Genomic DNA, 20730 nt, shown 5'->3' on the forward strand with positions numbered 1-20730 from the left:
AGCCATTCGCCTGCCGCCGGGAGTTAACTAAGCGCACACACAAACACACGGATCAGGCCCCAGCAGGCAGGGGCTCCCCGGCAGCGACAACTGCGGGCGAGCAGGGCAGCTGTTCCCGGCCGGCTGGAGGGAGGGCGCAGCCTGCAGGAAGTAGTGCGCCCAGCTGAGTGACAGCGCGCAGCGAGAGGAGAGTTGTTCAAACCTGTCAAAGCACGCAGATGTCGGGTCCCTGCGAGGTGCAAGATGCATTATTCAAGTACACAACACCCACTTCCCGGCCCCAACCTCCTACCCCTGGTCCTTTCCCGAGGGGGGGCAGGGGGCAGTGTCCCTTCTCCCATATTTTCGGGACGTGCTTTCAGCCTCCAACTCTTCAGAGGAGGGGAAAGAGGGCCCGAGGATGCGGCATCTTCACCGGAGTCCCCCAGCCCAATCTGGGTGTACTTGGGAGTCCGACAGTGCCAGGGAGGGATTTACTGAGGGCTACTCAGAAGTTTCCCCCTCGCACGGTAGAGATCGGCCAGTGAAAAGTGGACGAGCGTCCCAGGGGAACGAGATGGCAGGGGGCTCGGTACTCTGCCCTACACAGGAGCGCACGGGCTGTGATCCTTCCTCGCTAATAATCTCCCCCCCTCTCCCAACTGGGGGCGGGGGAAGAGATGTAACGGAGGGCGGGTTGGACTCCTTGCAGCCAGCGGCCCCCACCCGGCCAGTAAGTTCTTTGCCCCGCACAGGTGACTCTCCCGTTCCGTCTGTCCACAGTGGCGAGAAAGGCTTGTAAAGTACTCCAAGGAACTTCTCGGGTTTCTCTTTCCCCAGCTCGGCTTGGTACAGGGTCCCGACCTCAGCTAAGGCTGTTATCGAACGCCTCCTTGGTCCGAGTGGCGAGCCGAGAAACACTTCGCCCCCAAGCCCAGTCCCCTGACCCCCGAAACCTGTGGTTCCCTTCCAAGGGCTCCGCTTACCTCCCGTCGAACTCCGACGCAGCCTCCAGGTAGAGCGAAGACGCGAGCACCAGTCCCAGGAGCAAATCCATGTCTGGAGGGGAAGCCCTCCAGAGTGCAGACTGGCTCCAAAGGAGGTAGCGGCGGCAGCGGCGGCGGCGGCGGCGGTAGCAGCAGCAGCGGCGAGGGGAACAGGTTGGAGGGGAGGAGCAGCGCTGACAGTCAGCGGGGGCCGCCGAGGAGCGCACGCTCTTCCCTCAGCCCTTCTCCCTCTCCGAGCTGCCAACTGCAGGGGTCCCCCTCCCGCCGCTACTGGCGCTCGGGGGGCAGAAGCGTGGCGGAGAGCAGCCTGAACCGCTCTGGCCAGGCGCCCGCAGCCCCTCTACGACTCCCTCCTGGGGAGAGGGAGGCACTGCAAGGGAGGGAGGGACGGGGAGAGGGAGGGCAGACACGCAGCCAGAGGGGCGGGGAAGGGCGCGAGCCCACGCGTGTGCCTGGCCTCCTTCTCTGCTCCCCGGGGGCTAGGAACGAGGGGGAGCCCGCGGAGGCTCTCCGGAGACCCCAGGGCTCGAGGAAGCCCTGTGGGGGACTGAGAGGGTCTGCGAGAGTGAAGTACTGGGAGAGGGGAAGCAAAGGTGGAAGCCTAATGAAATGAGAAGGAAGCTGCAGGTAATGGTGAGCCAGGAAGGGGAGGGGAGCTGCCAAGTAGTAGGAAGAGGTATGCGCTGTATGCGCTGCCTGGGAGAAGGGGTTGGTGCAGGTGAGTTCTAGTCGGGAGGGGTGTGTCAAGACAGGAGAAGAGCAGGATCAGCAGGCGAGAATGGAAACCCGCTGTATGCATTCAGTGTAACTACTGCATGACTTGAACAGAATTGGCGAGAGCAAATTCCAGGAGTCGCTTATCCCCAAGCTGGGGCTTGGCACATTTTTCCCCCAATGGAAATAAAATACCAAACCTTAGTAGAGCTTTGAAGAAAAGGAGTGTCGGATTGTTTTGAGTTTGATCAACTTAGCTTCAAGTACATTAAGAAGATGGACAAGTGTCTTCCTGTCAGGGGTACACACTGACCAAAGATGAATCATGTAACATCTTCACTATCATTTTATTATCGAAGGGATGGGAAATTTCCACATTTCCCTCTTTAAAAAGCTCCAAAATATAGTTTATAATCTCACAAATTCCAAAGTCATTAATAGAAACTGCATTTCATTTGGAATGTTACTGTAAATAAAAAACAAAACAAAAACAATCGTTTTGTTTTGAGGCTTCCAAGACTTTGCAAAATCTAAGAAAAGCCTGTTGCCGGATAGTTTTACCTTCCTTATCTCTCATTTTGTCTAAGAACAGGAATTTTCCCTGTGAATAAGAAAATAAATGATTTCAACACAAATAACTTTGATTTCAAGTTATTTTCTGTGAGCAAAACAAGTTTCTATTTTAACATCAGGAAACATGATGAGTACATGCCAATTTAGACTTGGGACATTTTTTTAGGCAAACAGCTTGTTGTCATCCACCCCAGCCCCTGATCCTAATATGACCCAAAAATGTTGGAATCAAAATATTTGCTCCAGCAAATGAAATTTTTGTAAGTAATGTAGGCTGTGTTCCAGGCAGCAGTGGCTCCTCTGACCCATTCTCTTTGTGTATTGGGTTCCTGACTCGAATTTGCAAATAGCTTTGGGCGAATATGGGAGAAGGGCAGAAGAAAAGTCACAGTGAGACAGAATAGAATTGTTTGGAATGGAAGAATAAAAATTGTTTATGGTCCTATCTGTAAACCTCTCTCCTTACTATTCTTTGTATATTTCCTCCTGCCTCTTCAATTTGAGCCTCTCCCCTCTCTAAACTCTAATTATACAGCCCCTGGTTAATCTTTGAACTAGATTCTTAGAGGGAATACATAGAGATCTTCTCAATATACCCTTTCCCCTAGGCAAGACTGTTACTGAGACATATCTAGGAAATTAGAATAAATGATCTCTGTTATTTGTTAAGCCTTCACTGTAGTGACCTAGCAAATATGAAGTTTACTAGTAGGAATATACAAGTTAGTCCTAGAAGAGGAGAGTCAGAGTAGTACCCTTCTTTTCAGGTTACCAAGAAGAATGAAAAGTTTTTTTGAAATAAAATAGATGAAAGGATTTAAGGTCACACTAAAGAAGGACTGGGATAGGAAGAGGCAGAAGGGAATCCTGATTGATTGATGCAGAAGTTGGAGAGTAGAAGGATGAGAAGAAGACTGGGAAGGCCCACCAAATACTTCAACCAATCAAACAAAAAACATTTATTAAGCACTTACTACCTGCCAGTAACTGTGCTAATCACAGGGGACACAAAAAGAGGTAAAAGACACTTGTGTTCTCAAGGTACTCATGATGTAGTGGGGAATTCAACATGCAAATGAATATATGCAGAGCAAACATTATAGGACCAATAGGAAATAATTAACAGAGGGAAGGAATTAAGAAAGCTTGGTGAAAGCTTCCTGTAGAAAGTGGGATTTTAATTGGTCCTTAAAGGAAACCAAGGAAGACATTAAGCAGAGCAAAAGATGGAGAACATTCTAGGTGTGAGAGACAGTCAGAGAAAATGTTAAGAACCAAAAGATAGTGTATCTTGTTCATGGATCAGTCATAAGGCCAGTGTCACTGGATTGAAGAGTACCTGTCAGCGAATAAGGTTGAAGAAGACTGCAAGGGTAAGAGGGGTGGGTCTGAGTTATCAAGGGCTTTGAATGTCAAATAGAGTATTTGATCCTAGAGGCAACAGGGAGCCACTGGGGTTTATTAAATAGGGTTAGGGGATGACATGATTGGCCCTGTATTTGGAGAAAATCACTTTAGTGGCTGAATGAAGGATGGATTTGGAGTGGGGAGAAACATGAGGCAGGCAGACCTACCCACCAATAGGCTACTGCAATAATCTAAGCTGAGGTGATACTTGCCTGCACCAGAGTGGTAGCAGAGTCAGAAGAGAGAAGAGGACGTATTCAAGAGATGTTGCAAAGGTAAAATTGACAGGTCTTGGTAACAGATTGGATGTAGATAAGAGATAAAGTAGGAGATGGAAGGTAGAGAATAGTGTTGTTTATTAAGAAGTGTTGCTAATGTGAGAAAATCCAGGAGCCAGAAGGAGAAGTCATGATGAGAAAGCATTTGGGCAACAAGAAAAAGACAGATGCAATATTAATAATGTAGGAGTATTATGACATTCACAGAAGGAAGAAATGGATCAGAAACATGGTAAAATAATATTTGGTGACTTCTATGATCTAGTCATCTGCTGGGGTTCTATTTGTTTCTTTGTTTCTTTGTTTTGCATGGGGCAATGAGGGTTAAGTGACTTGCCTAAGGTCACAAAGCTAGTGTCAAGTGGCTGGGGCTGGATTTGAACTCAAGTCCTCCTGAATTGAGAGCCAGTGCTTTATCCACTGCCACCTAACTGCCCCCTAGGGTTCTATTTATTCTGAAAGTAGAACAGCTCAAAAATTCTTGACTTTTCTTAATGATAATTTCATCTTTCAAGAGATGGAGGAAACAAATGAGGAAAACTACTGTCCTAGCACCTTATTTTTCTGATCAACAAGGAGGAACTGGTTGCTAAAGTAGAAATGATGGGACCTTTAAGAGGAAATGATCACTCATTTTATAATTGAGGATGGAAAGAGAAAAGACAAGAATAATGTAGATTTCAATGGGTTTAAAGAAAAGGAGAGGTTGTATTCCATAGCCTAAAATGGTACAGGGAGGTCAGTCCAAGGGAAGGATACAAAACTCTCAGGAAGGAACTTATGAGATAATAAATAGAAATAATTCAATTGAGAAATGAAAAAAAGGAACCTATCTAATGACTGATAATGATAAACTCATTAGACAATTTACATATGGAATGATTTTTTTAAACTTATATTTAAAGAGACATTTATAGAAATTCCTCTGTCTTATCATAATCTTTTATCTTTCTAGCTATTTCTGCCTTATTCCTAACTCTGCTCTTTGTCTTCACTATGATTTCCACCTCCACTCCCCCTTCAGTACTTTTCTAGGTCATCTCTCCTTCTCTGGCTACTTTCTCCTTCCTTCCCAATCATAATCTCTGGGTGAACTTGTCATTGCCCTCTGTGCTCAAATCTCTTGGCTTGTTTGATTGCTTATTACACGTTGCTATACTATAACCCTGCATTATTTCCATCATCTTCTTTCTTCGCTTCTACTAATCATGCTGCTGAATGGTACTAGAAGAAATCACAAAACCACACTGACTGGTCCACTACAAATTTTTGTTATCTCATGTCCACTGGGCCCTTAGTATGTCAAGGTAATGCATCTTCTCTAATCAATTCCCTATTCTGTTGACCACAGTAGCTGTTCTCATCTCTTCTCAATGCCATCTGTGCTCTCAGCATAGAATTGTTCTTTATACTTTGAAAAAATCAAGGCCAATGGGGCAGCTAGGTGGCACAGTGGATAGAGCACCAGCCCTGGAGTCAAGAGGATCTGAGTTCAAATCCGGCCTCAGACGCTTAACACTTACTAGCTGTGTGACCCTGGGCAAGTCACTTAACCCCAATTGCCTTAGCAAAAAAAAAAAAAATCAAGGTCATTCACTGAGCTCCCTTTTTGTTGTTTCTCCTCATCTTCTATCCCTCTGACATCATCCTGCTGACATCTGACATTACACATACACACACAATCAAAATAGTCCCTGTCTTCAAGGATCATACATTCGGGTGAAATACAGGTAACACATAAAGGCACTGTAGAAATAGAGGGATGTAGGAAAAGAGTGAGGTTGGTGGATGCTTCTGGCAACACAGCCTTAAAGAAAGGAAGGAGGGCCTGAATCCTGGAATGATAATGTAAAACCCACTTCTCATAGCCTTTGTTGGTTTCAGAATCAGAGTCTAAATTCATGGTCTGAAGATGCACAGGAAGTGAGGTGAAGGGTCTAGATCTGGGCAGGATAAGGAGAAAGCTCAGAGTGGTTCTAGGGATGGGGTCCAAGACAACAGAGAACATTGGCTTACAATATAGGATAGCTAGGTGGCACAGTAGATAGAGCACTAGACTTGGAATCTTCCTTAGTTCAAATCTGGCCTCAGATACTTACTAGCTGTATGACCCTGGGCAAGTCACTTAACCCTGTTTGCCTCAGTTTCCTCATCTGTAAAATGAACTGAAAAAGGAAATGGCAAACTACTCCAGCAACTTTGTCAAGACACGACTAAAACAACTCAACAACAGACAAAGGGTACTGAGGTAGTTACTTCCATTCTCCTTTTCTTTTAATCAATCCTATATGACCTATCTCCTAATGCCACCTATGGCTCCGCATCATAATTCCTTAGAGTATAAACAACTACTTCTTCCTCTAGTGATCCTGATCCCCACTCATCAAAAAGAGCCTTATAATTTTCACTTAGCTCTGATGCTTCTCTTACTTATTACTCCTTTTTGTGGGATCTTCTACTCTCCAAACTCCTGGCTCAGGTCAGGATTTCCTTTTGTCTTTTCAGATATTTTTTCTTTATGTTTACCTTAAAGATTTTTTTCCATTTTAAAAGAAGGATCATTTCCTTCTCCCTGATCATCTGGAGAGTGGAAAGTTGGGCTTCTAGCCCTTTTACTTTCTTCTCTAGAAGGGAGGCCAGCCTGCTCTTTGTGATTGTATTATCTGGCCATGGCAGAAAGACAAATATGGTGTATTCTATACAGGAGACTGCAATAATCTCCCTGCTTTCTATATTGGATGATGATGGGCTATTCAATCCTCTGTCACTACTTTTGCTGGCATCAACAACTTCTAGTATTCCTTATGGAAAACCAAAGTGTACTGCCTATATAGCTATTGTTTCTGATTCATTCCTATATCACTACCTCTTGAAATGTTGAATTACATATCTTATAGACACCCCAAATTTAGCCTATGCAAAATAAATCATCTTTCTAACCAAACCCACCCCTTTTTCCAGTTTTCCCATTATTCTGAAGTAATATTCCATACACCCAGTCTTCCAGGTTAGCAACTTTTCAGTGTCAACTTCAATTCCTCACTCTCACTCACCTCACACATCCAATAAGAATCTCTCACATATGCCCCCTTGTCTCCCTTGTCACAGATACCACCCTAGTTCAAGCCTTTATTGCCTCTCATATTTACTTATGCTTGTGTTCCCAGAATTTAGCACAGTGCCTGTTGATTGTTCACTGATTGGTTGCTAAGTTCTTTCATTTCAAATCCTGCGAACCGAAAAGAACAGAACAAAAATGATCACTGTAGAATTGAAATCCAAGATAAGGGAAAAGAGAGAAAGAAAGCACCTAACTGTCCCCAATGAGTTCAAGTCATGGTACCAGTGAACCATATCCCTGGGTTCTAAGAGAACTTGTAGCTATGATCACTGAGCCAGTATCAGTGATCTCTCCAATCATGTAGAACTAGAGAACTGAGGCAGGATAGCTAGAGAAGGGAAGGAATTGTTCTGATTTTCAAAATAGAGAAAATGGCAATTTTGAGTCAGAGAGTTTGACTTTGCTCCTTGACAAAATAAATCTTTAGAATGATGCCATTGAATATCTGGGGCAGCTAGGTGACACAGTGGATAAAGAGCCAGGCCTGGAGTCAGGAAGACTCATCTTCCTGAGTTCAAATCTGGCCTCAGCTTACTTAGTAGCTGTGTGATCTTGGGCAAGTCACTTAATCTTGTTTGCCTCAGTTTCTTCATCTTTAAATGAGCTAGAGAAGGAAATGACAAACCACTCCAGGATCTTTGCCAAGAAAACACCAAATGCGGTATGGAAAGTCAGACACAACTTAAGATGACTAAACAACAACCAAAATTGAATATGTAAATATACAAATGTAGTGTTTTTAATATATAATTTTATTATTACATATTATACATTACAGGTTTATTTACATATTATATTTGTATATATGCACATACATATATGTATATATGCATGTGTATATACACATACATATACATATACACACATATACATATACACATATACATATACATACATATATATAAAACAAAAGAAAATACATAGAGCTAGGAGATGGAGTGTATTGTTCTGGGAACAACTAGGAAGATAGTGACACTGGATCATAGAACACATGGAGGGAAGGAAGGTATAAGACAGTTGGACAGATAGGAGGAAGCCGGGTTGTGAAGAACTTTAAAAGCCAAACAGGAGATTTTACATTTGATCCTGCTGACAATGGAGGGCCACTTGAGTTTATTGAATAGGATGATAACATGCTGTGCTTTGATAGTTTAGTGGAGGATGGAGGGGGGAAGTATCTTGAAGCAGGGAGATTAACCAGAAGGCCACTGCTATTTCAGGTGTGAGGTGATGAAGGTTCTCACCAAGGTGGTGGCAGAATCATAAGAGATGAGGTATATATGAGAGACGTTTGAAAGGTAGAATGCACAAGATTTGGGAGCAGATTGGATATAAGGGGTAAGAGAGATTGAGATTTCAAAGATAAAATCTAGGTTGTGACCTTGGGTTACCAAGAGAAATGATGGTGCCTCAATAGTAATATGCAAGCAAACAATAAATGGTCAAAGGATATGAATAGTTTTCAGAGAAAGAAATCTAAATTATCAATAGGCATATTAAAATTTTAAATTACCAATAATCAGGAGGCAGCTAGGTGGCTCAGTGGATAAAGCATTGGCCTTGGATTCAGGAGGACCTGAGTTCAAATCTGGCCTCAGACACTTGACACTTACTAGCTGTGTAACCCTGGGCAAGTCACTTAACCCTCATTGCCCCACCAAAAAACAAAAAACAAAAAATTCACAAACCAATAATCAGAGAAATACAAATTAAAACAAGTCTAAGATATAAGATACTACCTTAAACTCATTAGATTGGTAAAATTGGCCCTGCCCCCAAAGGAAACAAAAACTGGGGGGATTTGGGGAAAACAGATTAATTAATTAATGCATTATTGATGAGCTATAAACTGTCCTAGCCATTGGAACTATGCCCCCAAATTTATGAGGCTGTGCATTCTCTTTGGCCCAGAGATACCACTACTAGGTCTATATGCTAAAGAGTTCAAAGAAAGAGAAAAATCAATACATTAAAAATATTTGTAGCAGCTCTTTTTGTTGTAGCAAAAAATTGGAAACTGCAGGGATGCCTGTCAATTGGGGAATGGCTGAACAATCTATGATGTAATTCTATTGTATTATAAAGTGGATGTTTTTAGAAAAACCTAGGAATACTCTTATGAACTGAAGCAAAATAAACAGAACTAGAAGAACAATTTATCAACAACAATAATATTGTAAAGGGAAACAACTTTGAACTCTAGCAACTCTGATCAACACAAGGAAACTAATCACAGTTTAAGGAGAATCATGATGAAACATAGTACCAGACAGAGAGGTGATAGACTCATATAGATTAAAGCATTTTTTTTGATCATGGCTAATTCAAGAATTTTTTGCTTGACTATACATATTTGTAACAGGTATTGTTTTTATTGTTTTCTTAAGAGGCAGGTGGGAGAGAGAAGTTAGATCTTAAAATAAGATTGAATAAAAATGGTAATAAGCAAATTAGGAAGAAGTAGGGGTTTGGGGAAAATTAGGTCAGTTTTGACATGTTTAATATATGTATGGCACATTAAGTTTGAGATGGCCAAGGAGACAGATTAAGATTGGATAAATAGAGTTGAAAATAATATGCACAAAGATGATAATTTAATCCATTGAAGCTGATGAGATCACCAAGTGAAATAGTAGAGAGGAGAAAGAGAAGAGAACTCACAACAGAGCTTTGGGAAACATCCATCTTTAGTAGTCATGACCTTGATGCAGATCCAGCAAAGGAAACTAAGGAGTGATCAGACCAGTAGGAAGCGAGCTAGGAGAAAGCAATGGTGTCAGAATCCAGAGAGAAGAAAGGATCAAGGAGAAGAGAATCATTAGCATTATCCAAAGTTATAGAGAAGTCAGGAAGGATAAGGACTGAAAAAAAGTAATTATATTTGGCAATTAAGAGATCATGGTGGGGGGCAGCTAGGTGGCATAGTGGATAAAGCACTGGCCCTGGATTCAGGAGGACCTGAGTTCAAATCCAGCCTCAAACACTTGACACTTGCTAGCTGTGTGACCCTGGGCAAGTCACTTAACCCTCATTGCCCCCACCACCACCAAAAAAAAGATCATTGGTAACTTTGGAGAGAATAGTTTTGGGAGAATGCTGAGGTTAGAAATCAGACTGCAGAGAGTAAGAGGAAAGGAAATGGAGGCACCCATTGTAGATGGCCTTCTTAAAGAATTTTATTTATAAAAATGAGGGGAGATACAAGATGATATCTAGCAAGGATAGATGGATCAAGTGAGGGATTTTTGAGACTAAGGGAGACATTATAAAGAGATTGGAAGCAGCCAGTAGACAGGGAGAGATTGAACATTAGTTAGTATAGGGATGATAGAAAGAGAGCAATATGATGAAGATAGATAGAATGGGATCATTTGTATAGTTAGAGGGTTTGTAAGAGAAGGTCCACTTCCTGTGAGACAGAGTTAAAAGAGGAAATAGTGGCAGAATCAATCTAGTGATGTGAGATGAGCAGGGGAGAAGGAGCTCTTGGTGAACGGCCTCATTTTTTTTTTCAGTAAAACACAAAGCAATGTTCTCAGCTAAGGCAGTTTGAGAACAGATGAAAAGGCTTAAAAAAATCATTGTTGAGTTGGAATAGTCATAAAGTTTGAGAAGTAAAAAAAGATAATCATTAATAGTCCAATGTCATCATAGTATTCAGTAGAATGTTCCCAGGATCTGTGCTTAACCATGTTCTGTTCAACATTTTAAATCAATTGTTTAGATATAGAGTATATTTCAATATAAGAAGATATCATATTTTTTCATTTTCTCAAATGATCCAAAACTTGGTGATAGAGGCAACACAGTGTATCAATATCCAAAAAGACCTTGGTGAGCAAAATTGTTGCTCTGAATCTAGTAAGATCAATAAATCAATAACTCCATGAAGTTGTATTAATTTATTTAATTAATTTTATTTAATTATTTAAAGAATTTCAATTAATTGTTAAATTTAATTAATTAATTTAATTTACTTAATTATAGATTTTAATTAATTAATTACCTACTAAATGTCAGGAGATATGTAGATATAGATGTATATGTATATATATGTGTGTGTGTGTGTGTGTGTGTGTATACACACATGCACTGGAGATAACAAAAGATGCAAAAAACAGTCCCTTCCCATAAGGAGCTTACAATCTAATTGGGGAGACAACATGCAAACAAATATATGCAAAGCAAGCTAAATATAGGATCAACAGGAAATAATTAACAGAGGGAAGGCCTTAGAATTAAGAGGGGTTGGGAAAGACTTCCAGTAAAAAATGAAATTTTATTTGGGACTTAAAGTCAGGAAGGGCATTAGACAGATCAGAGGAAGGAGCCTGTTCTAGGCATGAGGGACAACCAGAGAAAACACCAGGAGCTGAGAGGTGGAGTGTCTCATTTATTGAACAGCCAGGAAATCCATATCCCTGGATTAAAAATATGTGTTGAAGGAATGAGGTGTAAGAAGACTAGAAATGTGGGAAGGGGCTGGGTTACAAATGGTTATGGCTTTGAATGCCAAATAATGCACTAGGAAAAAGCACTTTAGTGGCTGAATGGAAGATGGACTGGAGAGAGGAGAGAATTGAGATAGGCAGACCCACCGACAGTAATCAACTTCACACATATAAGATGGGGGAAGCATAACAAGACAATAGGTCATTTGAAAAAAGATCTGGAGACTTTTAATGTACTAAAATAAACATGAGTCAACAGAGAGATATTGTGGCCAAAAAAGCCAATGTGTTTTTTATAAACTTAACATAGTATCCAGAATTAGGAATGGGGCCATCTCACAGTGCTTTGCCCTTATCAGACCACACCTTGCTATATATTGTCTTTAGTTCTGAGCACCATATTTAGGAGGGACTTTTATAAACTGGAGGCACCCACAGGAGGGGAACAAAAATGTCCTGTATATGAGGATTGATTGAAGGAACTGGAGATGTTTAGCCTGGAGAAGACTTAGGTGGGGCATTATAATGTCTTCAAGTACGTAAAAGATTGTCATGTGGACGAGTCTTGTTTTGTTTGACCACAGAGGGCAGAATCAGGACCAATGGGCAGAGGTTGTGAAGAGGCAAATTTAGGCTTAATCTAAGGAAACACTCCTGATGATTAGAGCTTGTCAATTAAGTCAATCAATCAACAAGCACTTATTGATTTATGTGCTAAGCACTAGGGATAGGACAAAAAAGAAAGGTAAAAATTCAGTCCCTGTCTTCAAGAAGCTCTAACAGGGGAATCAGAATGCAAATAACTCATATTTGCAAAGAAGAGGGATGGTAATTTCAAAGGGAAGTAGATAGAATGGGGTGCATTGAGAGCTGGTGAGTTTTCCCTCACTACCTTCAAGTGAAGACTGGGTAACTAGATGCCAGATGCTGTAGAAAGGTTTCTTGTTCAAATGTGGCTTAGGCTAGATGGTTTCTGAAGTCTCTTTTAACTTTCAGATCTTGCAAGTCTGTATTTCTGTAACACATTGGCAGGAAGTTCTTCATTTTGCATCTGAATCAAATTTAAGACCATTTCCACTTGTTGAGGCCCATGTGGATAGAACAAAGTAATACCCTACACACAGTAACCTTTGACTTTGCCTATTTTTGAAGGTTTTTTCAGAATCAATTATTTCAGTAGCCTTCTATTTTCCAGATTAAATCAACCAATTAATCATCAGATCTTTATTAAACACCTACTATGTGCCAGACACCATGCCAGGTGCTGGAGATACACAGACAAAAAGAAAACAGTCTTGGCTCTCATGGAGCAGTTTTTCCCAAGTTCTGTTTTTTCACCTTTTGCTATTTTTAGTTTTTCACTTGGAAACTTGAACAAGTTCTCGATTTCTTTCTTTTACGTTCATTTGGACCTATTGATATGGAAAATATCAATATAGTTACCTTCCTCGCTTCCTGTATCCATATATGTCTGAATATTGACTCATCAATCGATGGATCTGATTATTTTTCTTCCTCTACTCATTGACATGAGGGAAGGAGATTTAGATTTTTTAAAACTGGGGAACCCAGAATACCCAAAGCCCTTTGGTAATTATGAGACAATTTCTTAGTTTGTTTTCTATTTTTTATAAATGAAAATGGAAACTATGTAGAATAATTACCATAATGTAGTGTGAGGTCTCTGACAGCCCAAAATGCCAGACTAGGCCGGGGAGTCCAGAGAAAAGAATAAGCCTCTGGGCATTAGCTAGTAGAGTCAAACCAGCTTTTTATTCTAAGGCATTTGGCAGTTAAGGTCTTAAGAAGTCTAAGAGCTGAGACTCTAAGGAAACAAGAAAAGAGAGACTCTTCTGCCCACCCTAAGGTAAGGGTTTTTTCTTTAAAAGAAGAAAAAGAACTGGAAAAAAATCCTAATATAAGCTTTAAGCTAAAAGAACATGACAGCAGTTCAGCCAATAGATGGAGTTAGTGGAAACTATGGCCAACTGTAGAGAATATATGTCCAGCAGCATCTGGAAGAGACTTTGTCTAGCAGAGCAACATCCAGCAGCAAGCTGGAGGAGAAATGTCTTGTAATGATCAAAGGAATATCAGCCATCAGAGGCTAGGAGGCCAATGTTAGCAAGATTAGCACTATGACATCACCATAGCGTATTATTAGAGTTCATTGGTAGTCCTGGGCTATTGAAGATGTTATTTGTCTCTTTTTGTGCCTAGAATCAGTGACAAGAGGAGGGAAGAGAGTAATTTACCCAGTAGGGTGGTGGTTTAAGAGCTTTTATGACACTGACCACACCCCTTAGACTAATGAGAGAAGCAGTGCAACCCAGAAATAGGCATATCTGAAGAAAAGAAGTCACTGTTTCTTTAGTAACCACAAAAAAACTTAGAACTCTTCAGGAGCTACCTTCAAAAATTTTAGATGGAGCTACTAGGGTCAGCATAGGATTACCACATGCATTGTTTTTATTGTGAATAGGCTCAGGCTAGGGGCAACAGCCCCGCCTAGTGGTTGCATATTTATAATGTGTCAATATTGATTTCTCTAGCCTCATTTTATCTTGGATATTTGACAAAAACTTCCCATTTATAAAATCAACAAATGTTTACATATGGTCTAAAAACTTTGTGAGTGTATAGTATCTTCTACCCCTCCCTTCCACATTACCACTGTTACTATGGAAAAAAAGGGAAATCAGAAAGGGACAGTTTCAGAGAAACCTGGGAAGACTTGTTTGAACTAATGAAGGGTAAAGTGAGCAAAATAAGAACAACTTATACAATAACCACATTGTAAAGTTAAACAATTTTGAAAGACTTCAGAATTCTGATCAATGCAATGGTCAGCTACAATTCCAAAGGACCTATGATGAACCAATCTACCCATCACAGAGTAGCAACGGACTCAAGATACAGAATAAAACAAGTCCAATGCAGGAATTCATTTTGCTTGAATATATTTGTTCCAAGAGACCTGTTTTTCCTTTTTTAATGGGAGAAGGGGGGAAGATGGGAGAAAATAAATACTTATTCTTAGTAAAAGAGTAAAATAAAATGAAAATTATGTTTAAAAATGGGAAGAGAGATGCATAGGATTGAGGGTCACTTTGTATTTTTCATTGTTTTATGGGTTTCCGAGGGTCAACTTGATAGTGATGAGTATCTCCATAATGAACCGGGCTGGTCTTTGGATAGCAGGTGAAGTCCAACTTAGAGATTATACTAAAAAAAAATTTAAGTAGAACTTGCAACAGTTTTTTCATAGGTAGTAGCCCCATACAGGGATGAGCTATTGAAGCAGGACTTCTTCACTCATTGCATCTATCCCTGACCCCCAAATTAGACCATGAACTCAGATCCCTAAATTTTTGGCTTCCCAGTTGACCATCTTGATTTTATGAAATCTAGTATGTATGCCAAACAACCCATTGTTTTTACTTTAAAAATTTATTTTTAATATGAAATTTAATGATAAAAAGAGCATTTCTATACACAAAGTAGAACACCAAAAGAGGAAGCTATTATTATTGCTACCTCAACTCCTCTCTACCCCCAATTTAAAATTTAAAACTTAGAGAAAGAAAATACCTATAACCAATATCCAAATAAATCCATATACTTGTCATGTTCAAAATTGTATACCTCTTTCTGCATATTGTGTTCACCCTCTGTCAGGAGGTCCTCTAGAGCCACAGCTGCTCATTGCATTGAGATCAATGTTCTTGAGTCTTTTTCAGTTGTTTTTCTTTACAACAATATTGTTCTCATATAATTTGTTCTCCTTATCCTACTCATTTCACTCTGTATCAGTTCATTACTTGTGTTTCTTTGAAATAACTTCTTTCACCATTCCTTGTGATGCAATAATGTTCTATTACATTCATATACCAACATTTGTCCATCTACTCCCCAGTTGTTTAGGAGATAATCTTAGACAGGAGCCAAGATGGTTGAGTAGCAAGGAGAAGCATAACAAACTCTCCTCCAAAGAACTCTAGTGAACAGATCTAGAAAATGCACTGGATGAAATATTTATTTAAAAAAATCCAAGAAAAGAATGAGTTATGCTGGCAGAGCCAAGATGGCGGAGGAAAGACATTAAACCCATGGGGCTCCTGATACAATAACCCCAAAAATAGCAATAAAAGTACCCTTGGGGCAGAAAAACACACAAAAATACGGGCTGAGAGTTTTCTCCAGCTATAGATAGAGTTCAGGGGGCCATGCTGGGCCACAAATAAAGCCTAAGACTGCAATGGGGCCAACATACCAGACACCCACCAGGGCGATTTGCCCCAGTGCCTCTGAATCAGCTGCAGCACCGGTGTCTTCTGGAATGGAGCCGCGGTTAGACTGAATGGCTGGCCTGGGGGGCATAAGTGCAGGGGTACCAGTGGACTGGGGGGAAGGATTCGACTGTCCCACCCCAGCAGGCAACCAGGAAGAAATCTTGAGTGGTGGGAGACCCAGGTGGGGAAGGGGAGCAGGGGAGCTTAGTAAAGTAGGCCTGAGGTTATCTCCGGACCTGAGAACAGGCCAGGTGAGATTAAAGCCTGCCCCCCCTCCACCCAAAACACCTGGGACCCTCTGAAGCTGAGAACAGGAGTGGAGCTGAGAAGCAGCCCCCCCACCCCAGTAGAGAGTTTAAAATCAAATGAAAGTGAGGCCAAGCAGACTGAGAAGAAGCCCAACCATCCCCTGGGGCCACGCTGTGGCTTGAACAGTGTGTCCTGGAAGCAGTGCCACACTTTAAGATGAGTTAAAAGCCAAGAAATAGTAAGCCAGGATGAGTAGGCAGAGAAAGCAGAAGACCATCGAAAACTTCTTTGGGGATAAGGTAGAGACCACAATACAACCTCAGAAGAAGAAGAAGATAATAACAGGGTCAAAACTCCAACATCCAAAGCTTCCAAGAAAAATATGAACTGGTCTCAGGCTATGGAAGCTCTCAAAAGGGACTTTGAAGAGAAAGTAGGAGAAATAGAAAGAAGATGTAGAGAAAAGGAGGAAAGAATGGAAAGGGAAATGAGAGCGATGTAGGAGAGTCATGAGAAAAAAGTCAACAGTTTGAAAAGGCAAATGGAAAAGGAGATTAAAAAACTGTCTGATGAAAATAACTGCCTAAGAATTAGGATTGAACCAATGGAAGCTAGTGACCTTATGAGAAACCAAGACACAGTAAAGCAAATCCAATTGAATGAAAAAAATAGAGGGCAATGTGAAATATCTCCTTGGAAAAACAGCTGACCTAGAAAATAAATCCAGGAGAGATAATTTTTTTTTTTTTAGTGAGGCAATTGGGGTTAAGTGACTTGCCCAGGGTCACACAGCTAGTAAGTGTTAAGTGTCTAAGGCCAGATTTGAACTCAGGTACTCCTGACTCCAGGGCCGGTGCACCACCTAGCTGCCCCAGGAGAGATAATTTGAAAATCATTGGACTACCTGAAAACCATGACCAAAACAAAAGCTTAGACACCATCCTCCAAGAGATTGTGAGGGAAAATTGCCCTGATATTCTAGAAGCAGAAGCTAAAATAGAAATTGAAAGAATCCACTGATCACCTCCTAAAAGAGATCCCAAAAGGAAAACCTCCAGGAATATTGTAGCCAAATTCCAGAACTCCCAGGTCAAGGAAAAAATTCTGCAAGCAGCTAGAAAAAAGGAATTCAAATACTGTGGAGCTCCAATAAGGATAAAGCAAGATCTAGCAGCTTCTACATTAAAGGACCAAAGGGCATGGGATATGATATTTCAGAGGGCAAAGGAACTGGGACTTCAGCCAAAAATCATGTACCCAGCAAAACTGAGTATAATTTTTCAGAGGCAAAAATGGGATTTCAATGAGAAAGAGGTCTTTCAAGCATTTGTGATGAAAAGACCTGAACTGAATTGAAAATTTGACTTTCAAATACAAGATCCTGGAGAAGCATAAAAAGGTAAACAGGAAAAAGACTTCATGAGGGATATTAAAAGATCAAACTGTTTACATTCCTACATGGGAGATAATACTTTGAAATCATAAGAACTATCTCAGTAAGAAATTCAGGGACAGCTGGGTGGTACAGTGGATAGAGCGCCAGCCCTGGACTCAGGAGAACCTGAGTTCAAATGTGACCTCAGACACTTGACAATTACTAGCTGTGTGACCCTAGGCAAGTCACTTAACCCCAATTGCCTCACCAAAAAACAAAACAAAACAAAAAAAGTCTTCACAAGAAATTCACAGAAGACAGGGCTGAACTGAATATGAAGGGATGATATCTGTAAAGCATTTCTTTGTAGGGCAAACAGGGTGGGGTGTCTTATGTCTGGGGCTGGATTTGGGCTTGGGGCCTCCTGGGTCCAGGGCTGGTGCTTTGTCCACTGTGCCACCTAACTATTCCATGATGACATCTTTAAAATAAGGTTGAGGTGTAAGAGGAATAGACTGGGGGAGGGAGAAGGGGAGAGATGGTCTGGGGAGAGGTAGTACACATGAAGGAAACAAGAAAAAGCTTAAGAAGGGGAGGAGAATAGGGGGAAGGAGTTGGGGAGTGAGTGAACCTTAATATCATCAGAATTGGCTCAAAGAAGGACTAACATACATACTCAAGTAGGTATAGTAATATATTTTTGCCCTGGGGGGGAGGGAGAAAAGGGGGGGAGAAGGGAAGGAGGAAAGGGAAGATTGGGGGAGAGAGCAGTAAAAAGCAAAACACTTTCAAGGAAGATGAAGATGTTCTGCATTACTGCACCAGTATGACATATTGAATTGCTTGGTCTCATAGGGAGGGTTGAGGAGGGAAGGAGGAGGAAAAATTTAGAACACAGAATTAGCTCAGGGACCCTGATCTCATTGGAGTAGGCTCATGGAGGGAATAGCTTTCATACCCAATTGGGAGGAGCAATCTATTTAACCCTGCAGGAAAATAGGAGGGGAAGAGGACAAGGAAGGAAGGGTGGAAAAAGGGAGTGCAGAGTGAGGGAGAGGATAGTCAGAAGTAAAACACCTCTGAGGAGGAATAGGTAAGAAGAAGATAGAGTAAATGTCATGGGAAGGGAGTGGGATGGAGGGAAATAGTTATGATGATTAATTATAATGGCAAAACATATGGTATCTACTTTGCTGGGCTTTTATGAAGAAAATTCTCTGTCAAGCTTAAGGTACTATATAAAGGTTATGATGAACAGGATACTATCAGGAAAACCTGGAAAGACCTACATGAACTGAAGCAGAGTGAAACGTACTATATACAAAATAACAACAATTGTTGGGGATGATCTGCTGGGAAGCATGTGGTTATTTTCAGCAAGGCAATGATCCAATATAACCCTGAAAGACTTATGAAGATTGCAGCCCATCTGCAGAGAAAGAACTGATAGTATCTGAAAACAGATGGAAACACATTAAAAGTTTTTTTTCATTTCCTCTTTGACAATTCCTTAATATAAAGTTTTGGGTTTTTTGACTGTTTTCTCTCACAACTAGCTAATATGGGAATTTTTCCATGACTACTCATGTACAACTTATTTTGAATTGCTTGAGTTCTTGGGGGGGGGGGGATGGAGGGAGGAAGAGAAGTTGGAACACAAAATTTTTTAAAAGTTGATGTTAAAATTTTGTTTTTACATACATTTTGGAAAATAAAATTCTATTCAGAATAAAAAAAAGAATGAGTTATGCTTCTACTTCAGACCTGCATGTGGAGACAGAGAGGATTCTGGAAACAGGATCTGGCCAGGAGTCTGCCTCACAGAACACTGTAGCACAGCTATAGGGCAGGAAGATATCCCAGATCCAGGACAAAGGACTCTAAACTTTTTTTAGGGTCCAGGAAGAGATGCTATTATCTTTTCAGTAACTCACTATCTAGTTCTGGATCATAGATCCAGGGCTGACTAAGGAGGGGACCTGAGACTGGGGGTGGTATTCCATAATAAGGAGTAATCAAAGGCTCTATGTTATTTTCCTAGCAAGGAGCAAGTACTGAAGCAAGAAGCAACTATGTGGCTTGGACCTCAGGAGCTGAGCAGGGCCTCAGAAGCAAGGTAGGAATCCCAGACCAAAGAGAGGACTATAATTCTGTCATTCTGAACCAACAGAGCTTTCCAGCAGGCTGATGATAGCTGTTAAGTCCAACTCCAAACAGGGCATCCCCAAAGACCTAAATTCAGGGCAATAACTTTCAGGGTTCACAACAGAGGAGGCAGCAATCAGACTGTGTCCTGGATCAGACAACTTTGGGAGCTTTGAACATCTGAAAATCCAAAGTAGGAGCTATCTGTAAGTTGCTAGAATAACAAGACTCAGTACTCAGCAACAGGACCCTAAATGTTTTAATAAATGAAATGACAACATTAAAGAAGTAAATTGGAAAAGAAGTGAGGGCAATAGAAGAAAGAATTGGAGAATTAATAGATTGGAGCAAAAGGTACAAAACCTTGCCCAAGTCCCAAATGTAATAAAAATTAGAATGGATCAAACAAGATTCACAAGACAACAGGAAATATTAAAACAAAGTAAAAAGCCTAAAAATGGAAGAAAATGAGAGGTATCAAATAGCAAACAACTTCCCTGGAAAACATGAGAATATTAGTCAGATCTTTTAGTACATTATAACCAAAATTCAGAGCTTTGAGGTCAAAGAAAATATACAGCAAGCAGGGAGAAAGAAAAAAAATTAAGTAACAAGAAGTACAATCAGGATCACAAGATTTAGCAGTTACCATGTCAAAGAAGCAAAGAACTTGGAATACGATATTCCACAAGGCAAATGATAGAGGCTTAAAGCTAAGAATAACTTATCTAGCAAAACTGAGTACATTCCTGTTGGGCAAAAAATAGATTTTAATGAAATAGAGGACTTCTAAGCTTACCTGATGAAAAGACCAAAGCTGCATAGACATTTTGGAGTGAAAATGCAGGAGTCATGAGAAGCATAAAAAGGAAAATGTGAACTAACAATCATTAGGGACAAAATCAGGATTAATTGCTTACATTGTAATCTGGGAAGATCACACATGTGTCTTCTGTGAACTCTATCATCATAAGGGCTCATAGAATTAGTCTAGTTAGATAGAAGACCCAAGAGTGATTCTGTTATATCTTAATGATCTTAAAAGAAGAATGGAAATATAAGGGACAATTAATATACTGTTGGGGAGAGGCAAGTGAGAGAAAGGCTAGGGAACATCTCAAATAATTGGATTGTTATAG

At 40.8% G+C, this 20730-nt stretch overlaps 1 protein-coding gene and 1 pseudogene across 4 annotated transcripts in view; both read right to left on the reverse strand.

The window, feature by feature from the left end:
* Positions 1-1373, reverse strand: part of NPNT (nephronectin) — a 113784-nt gene extending 112411 nt beyond the window's left edge. Inside the window, exon 1 of one of the 4 annotated variants that reach the window (XM_043972994.1) lies at positions 966-1373. In XM_043972994.1, coding sequence (XP_043828929.1) covers positions 966-1036 — 71 coding nt within the window. In that variant the 5' untranslated portion in view covers positions 1037-1373. The remainder of the gene's footprint in view (positions 1-965) is intronic. The other 3 variants (XM_043972995.1, XM_043972996.1, XM_043972997.1) reach the window with 3 other exon arrangements.
* LOC122732238 overlaps positions 1254-20730 on the reverse strand; it is a 29539-nt pseudogene continuing 10062 nt past the window's right edge.

This window comes from Dromiciops gliroides, chromosome 6 (genome assembly GCF_019393635.1).
Source record: "Dromiciops gliroides isolate mDroGli1 chromosome 6, mDroGli1.pri, whole genome shotgun sequence".
NCBI lineage: Eukaryota > Metazoa > Chordata > Mammalia > Microbiotheria > Microbiotheriidae > Dromiciops > Dromiciops gliroides.